Source organism: Balaenoptera ricei, chromosome 8 (assembly GCF_028023285.1).
Source record: "Balaenoptera ricei isolate mBalRic1 chromosome 8, mBalRic1.hap2, whole genome shotgun sequence".
Taxonomy (NCBI): domain Eukaryota; kingdom Metazoa; phylum Chordata; class Mammalia; order Artiodactyla; family Balaenopteridae; genus Balaenoptera; species Balaenoptera ricei.
In genome coordinates, this window is record NC_082646.1 from 68,197,226 (window position 1) to 68,210,137 (window position 12,912).

General features: G+C 47.3%; 1 protein-coding gene across 5 annotated transcripts in view; it reads right to left on the bottom strand.

Annotated features, from left to right (window-relative positions):
- Positions 1 to 12,154, bottom strand: part of IRAG1 (inositol 1,4,5-triphosphate receptor associated 1) — a 120,369-nt gene extending 108,215 nt beyond the window's left edge. For 4 of the 5 annotated variants that reach the window (XR_009504654.1, XM_059931127.1, XM_059931126.1 and 1 more), the window contains exon 1: positions 12,072 to 12,154. Coding sequence is in view for 3 of the 5 variants with exons in the window: in XM_059931127.1 (XP_059787110.1) it covers positions 12,072 to 12,138 (67 nt within the window). In the remaining 2 variants the exon portion in view is untranslated. Of the gene's footprint in view, positions 1 to 11,998 lie in introns of all 5 variants that reach the window. The other variant, XM_059931128.1, reaches the window with a different exon arrangement.
- Between the last annotated feature and the right edge of the window lie 758 nt (positions 12,155 to 12,912).

The window sequence follows — 12,912 nt, forward strand, 5'->3', positions numbered from 1 at the left end:
TGTTACTGAACTTCTTGCTGTAATTTGGGGTAACAGTGTGACCTATGATTCAGATATCCCCAGCGGTGCCATGGGACAGTGTGGTAGACAGCATGTCTCAGGCTATAATATACACACAAATTACCTGTGGGTCTTGTTAAGCTGCAGACTCTGGTTCCGCAGTTCTGAGGCGGCACTTGAGAGTCTGCATTTCTAACAAGCTCCCAGCAGATGCTGATGCCCCTCGTCCCTAGACCAGGCTCTGAACAGGAAGGTGAGGGGGCAGGGCTGACTCAGCCATTACAGCCGGTAGGAACAGCGCCTAGTGCCCATTAAAATGTTTTAATTGCTTTTAAAAGTCAGAAGGAAAAAAATGAACTTTTAGGTAAAAAAATGTTTTAATAGATAACATTAATATATTTATCTTTACACCAACAGAGTTATAAATTTCATAAGCAAGAAGGGGCTCATGAAGGCAAAAATGCCTAGGGGCCAGGGACTTCCCTGGCAGTCCAGCGGTTGAGACTCCGCGTTTCCACTGCAGGGGGTATGGGTTCGATCCCTAGTCAGGGAACTAAGATCCCGCGTGCTGTGTGGCACAGCCAAAAAGTAAAAAAAAAAAAAAAAAAAATTGCCTAGAGCCCACCAAAATCCTACTGTGGCCCTGAGGGCAGGGGTGGGCACAATGGAAGGAGCTATGCTATCTATAGTGCATAAGACTGTGAAATCTGAAGAATTCATGAAAGGTGACACAGATCACGTGGCTCCACGGTCCTCTGGGAGGATCACATGAGATACAGAATGAGAATGTGCTACTGGGCAACAGAGAACGGCTTTGGCAGCCAAGGCCATCCAGGAGTTCTTGGCATTCATATACTCACTTAGTGCTGGCTATATATTCCATATAGGATGGTCTCTTCTAGAATTTCTGGCTATAGGATGGAGGTGGGCATTTCAGCTTGCATTAGACTTAGTCCCCAAGATGTAGTTAGCTGCTTATACCATTTTTCTGAGTCTCCTCAGTTCTCCAGATCTCCACTTAGGGAGCTCTGAGGGGTACCCAATGCCTCTTGGAGGCCCCCAAATTCTGGCACCCAAAATCCCTTCCAAGGGACTTCCAGTCTTTTTGTCCCCGCTCCCCACCCCATAGGACACACTCATGTGCTCCTAGAGCTGGAGGGCTGGTAGCAGCTGGCCCCGTAGTGTAAGGGAAGAGGAACCAGGCTCCAGAGGCTGCTTTTGTTAGTGACGAACACAAGACCATCATCTCTGATTGGAGGAGCAACTGTCCAAAGCATGAGTCAAATGCCTTGTTAACAAAAACAGAATGAATAAGCAGTCCCTTCAGCAGTAAATGTTTTCTTAAAAACACAGCCGTCCATTTACTTTGGACCTGATGCCAGTTCTGACTTTCCCCAAAAGCACTGCATGGGCTTTTAGAGAACGCTAAAACAGCTGACCCTTCTAACACATCTGAGATCCTCCTTTGTCACAGATGCAGTGTCTGACACAATTATTGCTCTGGGTTGGCCTCAATCATGCAATCACTGGGGTGAACCATTGGGCCTTGGAGGGTGAACTGTTCACAGATGAGGAAACCAAGGTCTCAGAAGGGAGAAGTGATCTGCTCAAGGTCACAAAATGAGTTGGAAGCAGAGCCAAGCCTAGGACCTGGAACCACTGCTTATATGCTGTCTTCATTTCAGCACCAGGGGTGGATATTGGAAAGCTTTTACTGTTTTCAGACCTGGGAGGGTTCATTCTTTTATTCACTCACTTTCTACCAAGAACCACCTTAAACCTGCCATGGTTCTAGCTTCCCTTAATACTTCTCAATAAACCCGTAATGATCTAACCTTTTGAAAAATCTTACTGGCCCAGCGTCTATCTCCTCCTGGCCTGAGAGTTCCAAGTGTGAGATTCTATCTGTTGATGGGCTGTGTGTGTTTTGCATCAAGGGCAATCTAGCCTTGACCTTGCCACTTTCCACTGTGTAACCCTGAGTGAACTAGTGAACCTCAGAAAGCCTCGATTTCTCATCAGTAAAATATAGATACTATTATTACCAATCTTACCAGGCATTGCAAAAATATGCGATAATGTATGTAAAGCATTTAACACACTATGTAGCCGGTGCTCAATAAATGATAGCTGTGATAGAAATAAGTACATTATTATTACTCTTGTTACTGTCAAGTGAAATAAGCTCCTGGGGATTTCAGCAAGTTGAACCTCCCCGTCCAGGACTCTGAAAAGTCAGGCTTTCTTTGTTCCCGTGCCTACACAACTTCTGTGGTTTACAGACTGTAGGAGTCACGATAGAGGGACAACTTGCAAGTGTTTCTGGATCTAAATGTGCCAGATCCCTGAGGTAATCCCCACACCCATCTTTCTCTGCTGAACCCAGCTAACCAGAGAAACAGTCTGCCCCAACCAGTGTAAGGTCCTGTGAACCCCAGAATTGTTGGGAATGTTGGCTGTACATGGGGACAACAGCAGGGAAACAAGGCTGCCGTCTGATGTACAACCATGTGAAAAACCACATGCAAGGGATATGATTAGTCATCTATGGAAGTAACCCAAGAAATTGTCTGTAAATGTGGCTGAAGAGATGGGAGGCTTGACCAGGATCTCCAGAAGGCAGGACAGGAAGACAATTATAAGCATGTGACGAGATCTTTTGGAGAGACTTTTGCTTTCAGCAATTTCCCCTTCTCTAAGAGGAACCCCTATATACAAGGGATGGCTCCCCATGGCCACATCGATGCCCCATGTTCCTGTCACCTGACCATGGCTGATTGGTACTGACCCAACCAAGCTGGGCCCATCGGGGTCTCTCCCCCGAGACCTTGGACAGAAACTAGGAACCACTGGAACCTGGTCGAGATAGGAACTGAGCCCTAGTGCAGTGGTCTTCAGGGTGGCGTATGCATGCCCAGGGAATATGCAAGATGATCCAGTGGAATATGGGAAGACAGTTGGAAACTGTGATTTATTTTCACTTCCTTAGTAGTAAATAAGCAGACTGGCAATAGTGCCTTCATTCAATGTTGAAAGGTCACTGTCACAACCAGTTTGTGAGATGTCCTAAGCGAACAGGGGAAATTCTCCAATGCTAAGGGACTGACATCGCACTCATGTAGTCATTTGCTTTCAGCAAAGTATGATACATCTTGAATGTGCCCAAGTGGATTCATGAAATATATTTATCTAGTTTTAACCAAGCCAACCACCATAAAATGGGCAAGTGCCTTAAAAGCCTCCTGCAAAAAATGTGGAGTGAAGATATTACTACCACTAACACCACAAGCAACTCTCAAAAAAGTTTTTACAAACTGGTGGATCAAATTGAAAATTTCACTTAGAATTCAGTAAGTAAGGATACCCTTCTTCCACATCAGCTATCTGAGCTGGCTATTCTCTGCCTGCCTTCCCTCTCCCTGCCCTGCCCCAGGATCCACTCTCTGCTCTGTGCTCCCAGATGACAACTATGGGGTGCATCACTTGGGCTTCCATGCTTGCTGGCTGGGTTTGGCCAATGGGCCAGCAGGAGGTGGGGGGAGAGAGAGGTTGGGCATTTCCTTCCCTGCCCCCTCCTTTCTTCCATGCTACATCTGTGGCAGTGGCTGTATCCCTCCCTAATTATAGCTCATCCTGGATGGTCCCTCTTCCCCGGATCTTCACTGGCTTCCAATCACACTATTTTCTTCTCTCGACCCTCCTGGCTAGGGCTGGTAATGGCTCCCTGCTGCTGCTAGTTTTGGGGCGTACCTGGGCCTCATCCCTTGTGGTTTCCAAACCTCTATAAATAGTCCTTTTGTTAAAGTCTCTTGAGCCAATTGAGTTGGATTTGGTTCCTTACTGGGAGGCTGATTGGTACAGTGGCTGGTTTAACCATGACAGTCATTAAAGCCAGGGTTCATCCAAAGTGCTGAGATCTTAAAATATAATGAGGCATAAATAATCACATTTCTCTTACTAAAGAATACTCTTTTAAGGAAAGCAAAAAAAAAAAAAAAAAATAGCTGCTGGCACTGTTAAAAACATAAAGCAAGATTTTCAAATAGTATTTTCTCTTTCTCAGCCTTTAAAATTTCTAATTTTACATGTTTTATAAAATAACTCACATTAATATGGTAGCTCATGAATATAATTTAAAATAAATACACATAAATTAGAGATGCATACTAAAAATTTTTTTTTAATTGATGAGATGAACCGTCAAAAACCCTTTGCCTTAGAGAACCCCTCTGCTCTAGAGAAAGCACTGGCAAGTTCCTACTGCCAGGTCCCTAGCACTGCCCTGGGGGCTGTCTTCCTGGAGACTAACGGTCTACTCCTTCCTTTGATTCTCTGAACTACCTTCCAACAAATCCCATCTTTCTACAGAAGACAAAGCGAACTCCAAAGAGAAATGCTTATCTAAAGTTCCCAGGGTAGAGACCCCTCCTGGGTCTCTCTCACCCCTGGGTGCTCTGGGGGAGTCTCTCTCTTGTAGGCAGAGATGGCTATCAGGCCACTTTATGGCCTACATGAAATACCCCTCAGAACTTTCCACCTTCTGAGCAAAATCTCCGTCTCCCAGGCATTGTGGTCACTGGAAAGGGTAATTCCTCCCCATACATTAGCACACAGACATTCAGAATTACATACTTCAGTCTCTTGTGAGTTTGATTATCATGAGTCAGTCTCCATGTACATAATCAACTCCAGACCAATGACCAGGCTTAGAGATGGGTCTAGGACCCTGAATATCCCCAAGATCATGCTCCGTAGGGAGTCCTCTTGGCATCCACCATCTAGATTCCTCCTAACAATACTCAGCCTCATCAGCGTCGCCTTCCATCAGGGACCAGTTTCCTGCTTCAGCTGGGAAACAGGAAATATGTCTTAGCTAAGAAGTCCAGAAGGACATTACAGTCTTTCTACCAGGGAACTAATCCCCAAACAAGTTGAAAATATCATGGCAAGACAGCCCTTAGGGAAACCTGACCATTTGGAGCCACAAAGTAGAGGAGTTACCTGTGCTTGATGTTAATCTGAGCTTAAATAATGGTTATTATTTATTGAGTACTTATACACATACAAGTACTGTAGATACATCAATCCATTCATCCTCACAACAACTATTTGATCAAGTTATATCATTATCACCATCAGCCTCATTTTACGGTTAAGAAAAGTAAGACAGAAGTTAGATCATTTCCCCCAAAGTCACACGGTAAGTTGTAGAGCTGGGACTTGAATTCAGGTCATTTGATTTGAGAACCTGAGGTCCCAACCACTACCCCATGCTGCCTCTGTGGCAGATTGGGTGACCATGGCCATATCTATGAACTTTTCCAACACAAGCCTTGGTGAGTCAGAGAGAGTGACTCAAGACTCACAATGTAGGACATGGCATTTCCTGCCAATAAAAAGTTCATGGTTCTAGACTTGTATTTTCCAACTAAACAGAAGAAGGGCCTTGTTGATGGACAAGGTTATGAGACCTGATAAAGACAGTCACAGGCTAAAAGGAGACAAAAGAGAGATGCAAAGTAGAGCCGGCCTAGTGGAACAGCTGCCCCAGACTCCTGCCCCCAAAGCTCAGGGCCTCTGCTCTGAGCAGCAGTGTGGGGGCCTCCCGTGCTCAAACTATAGGAGCAGGGACAAAGGCTGGACATTCTCACTCTGCACTGTGGCCTGGTGTATAAGCCACAGAGTGATGGAAATTGCTACAGATTGGGAGTCTGATAGTTTTGGATTTGACATCCCATTCTTCACTTACTGGTAACTAGTTAATGGTCTTAGATAAGTGGCCTAACCTCCTTGAATCAGTTGCTCATAAATATCTCCCTTATATGGCCACAGTACGGATTTAATGAGCTATTATACACAAGATGCCTGGCATGTACAGCATGTTCAAACAAAGGTAGTTTCCTTCCCTCTCTTCTCTTGTCTATATGAAGTATCCCAGAGGAGAGAACGGTCATTTGCTCCCTCGCTGGAGCTGCCTAAATGGAACTTCCATTAAAAAAAAGAAAAAAATCACACCAGATACTTCTAGTTGGATGCTTATCTTGTCCAGGGAAGCACTTGTCCTCAAACAGGTGCCTCCCAGGCATCTCAGGAGGAGAAAGGGTGACGTTCCATCAGGCAGAAAGCAGAGGAGCTGGGGTGCCTGCCCTCCTGGGACCACATGGCAGCCCTGCAGCTTAGCAACATGACTTGGGCCAGACCATCACTGCAGTTCTGTTAGAAGCATAATGCTTCTTCTCCGTACGTGAGTGTTCCCTCCGTGTGGAAGGAGCCTCAAAAATGTAAGACTCCTGGCTCTGCCCCAGGGGAAAGGCTGTCTGACGGTGAGTTCAAGAAGTGTTAACATCAATAGTCAGCCCTTTCCTCTTCCCTTCCTCCTGGGACACACGTTCTGCTCTGCTCCTCCAGGCTCTAAGATTTAAAGGGTCCTGCCTCCCCTGGAGGGCACTACATAGGGCTGGGGGGTAAGTCTGCTCAATTCAATATTAGAAAGCCTGCTTGCCTGCCAATGGAAACCACATTCGCCTATTAACTTTATCAGTCATAAGGGTGCTATTAGGCTGACTTCTCGACGAGCCTTAGAACTTAAGTGGAGGAAGCAGGTGTTTTCACTGAGCCTCCTTAAAGACCCCACCAGGTACCAATGGCCAGTCATCTAGAGCGTAAGTCTGCCACTGCCCTTGGCGCATTAATGGAGGTGAGACTGGGACCCAGAATTATGGTCAGTCAGAGCCTCACAACCAGTCCAGAAGTGTCCTTGATGGAATCTCTGAGGGGGGGACGGACAGAGGCTAGAAATAATAATACCTGATGTTTACTGGGTGCTAAGAGCAGACACCAGGCTGAGGGATTTAACCCGACAAAGTGGACACCATCATTATCTCTGTTTTACAGGAGAGGAAACTGAGGCTTGGAGAGGTTAGATGTGGCTCAAGGTATATAGCTGGTCAGTGGTGGAGTCGCATGGTCACTCCAGGGCCTGCGCTCTCCAGCAGGGCAAGATGCTGCCTCAAGCTCCAGGCACCAGCTCCCACTGTGATCACAAGGGAAGAGTTGGTCAAGGCCAAGCCCTCCTCCCAACTTGGAGCCAGCCCTCTTTTGACCACACCTGTATGAGCAAAGGCAAGGGTATCTTCAAACTTTCTTCTCCTGATGAACTGGGAACCTTGGGCTCTCTGGAAACACCCTCCAGAGAGGGTGTCTGTCAGTGGCAGAATGTCCTATAGCCTCTGTGTGTCCCTTCACGGGGTGACCACCATGCCCTCTGCATCACGTCCCAGCCATGCAGCTCTGCTGTGATCATTGGATGTCCCCATCCCTTTCGGCCTCTCCCACAGGCCTACAGGTTCCTAACTTTCCCTTGGTTTTGCTGGGGTGGCTCAGTTTCCCCCCACCCCATCCTGTACCCACTGATACCCCTGCTCACAGAACCCCAGTTTCCTCCAAGCCAATGTTTCCTAAACTTGAGTCATCTGCACACCTCCTTCACATTTTCTCCCATGTCTGTGTGCCACCTATATATTTATTGGTTTAATCTTCTTTCATTTGACTGGCAATGAGCCAGAAAGCCAGGGTTGCAGTCCTGCCTGGGCCATTTACCAGCTCTCTGTTGTGGGCCAAGTTCTTTACGTTCTCGGTGCCTCAGTTTCCTCATCTGTACAATAGGGATAACAGTAGTCACTACTTCAGAGGCTGCCGTGAGGATGAAATGAGGAACTGCAGGGAAAGCATTAGAATAGCACCTAGCGCACAATAAGCGCTCAGCAGGTGTTAGCTTCCCCTGTCATCACATTTACTTTAAAGGGAAACTTTATACCCCTACCATCCGTGGAAAAGTCAGTACCACTTATACCACAAATTTGTGAAAACAAATTTAGTGAAAACAGTTATTAAATTCTAGCTATTCCTGACGAAGCCTCCAAGCCCACGACTCGCTCTCATTTTGTCAAGAAGAGAGACAAGCAAGCATGTGAAAGATGTTGAAGGCACACCAGGTTCAAACCCGGGAGAACAACTTGCCCTGATTTGCCTGGTTTTGCCTGACGTCAGGTTTTAGTACTGAAAGTCCTGCAGCACCCGCACTGCTGGGCTAACTCAGATGGACAGGAAAGAACTTAAAAGGCAATTCCGACGTGAGTCCATGTGTTTCGAGTTGAGTCAGTATCCCACTTACTATCGTCTTGCAGAACAAGCCCACACCCTAGGGCGTACTGCACAAGCCCACCTGGGAGCGCAGAGTTTCCAAACTCCACAAAAGGGACGGAAAAGCCATCATGTGTGTGCCACTGAGACAGGCTCCAAAGAAAAACCACATTTGTAAATGCCCAACGAGAGGAATGATGATTAAATTTTGCACAGCTAAAATTATTTGGTAGTATACAACCCCTTAAAAATCATGTTTTGGGCTTCCCTGGTGGCACAGTGGTTGAGAATCTACCTGCCGGTGCAGGGGACGCGTGTTCGAGCCCTGGTCTGGGAGGATCCCACATGCCGCGGAGCAACTAAGCCCATGAGCCACAATTACTGAGCCTGCGCGTCTGGAACCTGTGCTCCGCAACAAGAGAGGCCGCGATAGTGAGAGGCCCGCGCACCGCGATGAAGAGTGGCACCCCGCTTGCCGCAATTAGAGAAAGCCCTCGCACAGAAACGAAGACCCAACACAGCCATAAATAAATTAATTAATTAATTTTTTAAAAAATCCCACTCTTTAAAAAAAAAAATCATGTTTTGAAGTATCTTTGATGACATGAGAAAATAATCATGATAGAATGTTCAGTTAAAAAAAAGCAGACTACTGCTCAGCCATAAAGAAGAACAAAATTTTGCCATTTGCAGCAACATGGATGGACTTGGAGAGCATTATGCTAAGTGAAATAAGTCAGACAGAGAAAGACAAATACTGCATGATATCACATATATGTGAAATCTAAAAAATAAAACAAACTAGTGAATATGACAAAAAAGAAACAGACTCACCGATATAGAAAACAAACTAGTGGTTACCAGTGGAGAGAGGGAAGTAGGAGGGGCAAGATAAGAGTAGGAGATTAAGAGGGACAAACTATTATGTATAAAATAAATACGCTACGAGGATATAATGTACAACATAGGGAATACAGCAATATTTTATAACTATACATGGAGTACAACCTTTAAAAATTGTGAATCACTATGTTGTATACCTGTAACTTACATAATATTGCACATCAACTATACTTCGGTGTTTAACAAATTGAAAAAAAAAGACTAAGATGTCCTTCAGTGGGTGAATGATTAAATAAACTGTGGTGCACCTAGATAATGGAATATTATTCAGCACTAAAAAGAAATGAGCTATCAACCCATGAAAAGACATGGAAGAACCTTAAATGCATATTACTAAGTGAAAGAAGCCAGTCTGAAAAGGCTACATAGTGTTTGATTGCAACTGTATGACATTCTGGAAAAGGCAAAACTACGGAGACAGTATAAAGAACTGTGATTGTTAGGGGTTGGTGGGGAAGGATGAATAGATGGAGCACAGAAGATTTTTTAGGGAAGTGAAAATACTCTGTATGATACTATAATGGTGGATACATGTCATTATACAATTTGTCCAAACCCATGGAATGTACAACACTGAGAGTGAGCCCTAAGGTAAACCACGGACTTTGGGTGATTATGATGTGTCAGTGTAGGTTCATCAGTTGTAACAAATGTGCCACCCCGGTCGGGCTGTTATGTTGGGGGAGGCTCTGCATGTGTGGGAGCCAGGGGGATCTGGGAAATCTCTATGCGGACCTTCCTCTCAACTTTGCTGTGACTTAAAACTGCTCTAAAAAAATAAAGTCTTTAAAAAAAAATTTTTTTTTTTTTGGCTGCACCTCGCGGCTTGCAGGATCTTAGTTCCCCTACCAGGGATTGAACCCAGGCCACCACAGTGAGAGTGTCGAGTCCTAACCACTGGACTGCCAGGGAATTCCCTTTAAAACAATTTTTTTTAATCAGACTACAAAACCACACATGGTAAGGCCCTAGTTTTATAAAATATAGAGACATATAAAGAAAGAAACACACCATAATATTAACAATATTTATCTCTGAGTGATAGGATTCCAGAGGGAACTTTTATTTCTTTATGTTTATTTCTGAATTTCTTACTTATACTTATTTCTATATTTTCCAAGAAAGTTTAGCAAAGAATACACATTACTTTTATTACCAGGGAAAAACTCTGAATAAGAATTGTAAATTTAAAAGTACTGGGAAGAAAGTAATGAGAGGTGATTAAGCCCAGCTTTCTCTAACTCTGTTTTACATCTGTAGCCGATTAGCAGAGAGGTTTTCTGTCTGGCTGGCTGACCTGTTTTCCTTCTCCCATGGGGAAGGCCCTCGCAGAGAAGGCAGGGTGTGTCCAAGGTCACGGATTTGTGTCGCCTCTGCATCTCAACCAGTGAGGCTGCCCTGGGCTGTCACCTGAATTCAGGGTCTGGCCTCCAAGGTTCATGGGGCAAATGCAATCCCCCTGATTCTCCCATCATTTGGACTGCAATGCTCAATAACTGCCCGAGACCCTGGTTACTACCTAGAGGCAGGGTGGCACCTAACCCTGGAAGTGCCCACTTTGGACCAAGCTGGCCTGAGCTGGAATCCCTGCTCACCACCTACGGACTGTGCTCCCTTAAGCATATTGCTTTACCTCTTTCAACCACAATGTCCTCATCTCTACCACCAGGATTAAATTCAATAACAGTTCTAGCACAGACCCTGGCACAAAGTCAATTCATATCCATTTTCTCTCCTGCTTCCTTTTGCTTTTACTACAAGAGAACTGAGTTCTCTATCTCCGTCCCCCTGCCTCAGAGAGCTCAAAGAGCAGAGTCTGGGGACTTCTAAATCTCTCCTCCCCACCCACCTGGGCCTCTGTTCCTCCTCGTCAAACTGTCCCTCTGCTGACTGCCAAGCCACAGAGAGAACGGCTGAGGGGCAGTCCAGAGTCCACCTGTCTCACCAGCACGTCACTGCCCCCTGGTGGGGCCAACAGAACCCTTGACACGTCTGGCTCCCTAGTGCTCCCAGCCTAACAACCCTGGGAAGCGGCTTCCTTTTTCCTGTAGGAGACGCATGGGCTGCTTTACTTCCCCCGAGACCCTCAAAGAGCAGCCTGAAGCGTGAGTGTTAAAAAAGCAGCAGCTGCCAAGCTCTGGGAGGTGGGAGCGCCAGCCACGGGTCCCAGATCCCGCACTGTATTTATTCAATCTGCAGAGCATCTCCAGGCTTTTACAGCCGTTTACTGGGCAGGAGGCAGCAGACAACTGGGCCCCTCTCTGGCCTCTGGCTTCCACTGGCCTTTCCTTTGGAGAAAGGCAGCCCGGGTGCCGCTCACTCTAGGAATAGCTCTGACTCCGAGCTCCTGGAGGTGTGCAGGCTAGGGGCCACAGACAAGGCACAGGCCACCCCTTGAGGGTGCAGGGAAGGAGCACGGGGGCAAAGCTGGAGACAGGAGAGATGGGGACAGGGATAAAAACAGGGGCTGTGACCAGAACACAGGATGGGAAGTGCAGGGACAGAAGCAGGGGCAGGTCAGGGAGGGAGACAGGGCTGGGCCAGCACAAGGTCCCAGGTGGACACGGGGCGGGTGGCACAGGGTGGGAGTGGGGGGCAGAGAGAGGCATAAGGAAGCACAGAGCAGGGCTGGGGAAGGGGTAGCAGGCGGTGTGGGGAAAGCCCTGACCAGCCGGCTTATGTAATCTGGGGACCCTCTATTGCTCCAAAGGGGCCCACAGGAAATCTGGGGTTGTGGATCCCCACTCAGAACCCACATTTTCACCCTAACCTGTGCATGCTTTCCAACAGCAAGCAAAAGGAGCACAATTTAGTTAAGTTAGGACGGGCAAGATTCACTTCTTATTTGAAAATTATGACAGCAACAATAAAAATACTCAGCTGAAACGCCATCCGACCAAGCCAACTCCCCTGGAAAGTTAAAGTCAGGCGCCCCCATCCCAGCACCCTGTACCTTTAAGGAGGAGAAGTGTTCCCTTGCTCCCAGCTGAAGAGGCAGGTTATTCTTGGAGAGAGCAACGACTTACCTAAAACTGAGTTATTCCCCTTTCCTCCTCCGGCCAGCCTCTCTTCACTCTGGGGAGCTTTTACCATTTAAGGTCAATGTTACATCTGGCTCCAGAGCTCAGAGCTGAGAAGCCTCTGGCTGCCGAGCCCCGCTGCCCGCCTCCTCGGAGAGGGGCTGGGACTTAGAGCCCAGAGCTCCTCAGGGACCCCTCTGGCCTGGCTCAGGGGGCTAACGGTAGGGAAGCTGGCCAGGCCACCCGGGGCTCAGCGCAGGCTGGGCCTGAGAGGCAGCAGCTGGCCCTGGGGCCCTCCCACGGGCACCGGCACAGCGGAGGGCAGTGCCCACGGGCAGCTCATGCCTCTGGGCATGTTCCGGCCAGACGGGGACCAGGGGAACTCGGCAGATCTGTCTCCCAGCCTGGAGTCTCCAGCAAGCACGTGAGCCTGGACAAGACCCTGGCCCAGTGCCAGGGAAACTGGGAACATTTCCTGTCCCAGGGATTCGGAGGTGGAGGCCGCTCCCCACCTTAAACCCTTGGGATTAACAGAGAGAAGGGCCTGGAAGATGAGCTAATCCCAGACCTGGCACCAGCCCCGGGGCTCCAATTCCTTTTCTTCCACTTGACAGTCCTGTGCTCTTAACCTCGTGGAGATTCAGCAGTCTCCTCATCTGTAAAGTGGGAATCATAGTGATCACACGTGCTAACTCCTAGGGTTGCAGGAGGATTCAATGAGATAATATTGAAGGGCTTAGCAGAGTGCCAGCACCTCACACTTGCTGATCAACAGAAATTAGTTTCCTGCCTGGACACAGGTGAGGAAGGGCTGCCTCTCTCCTGGAAGTCCGCACCCTGCCCTGAC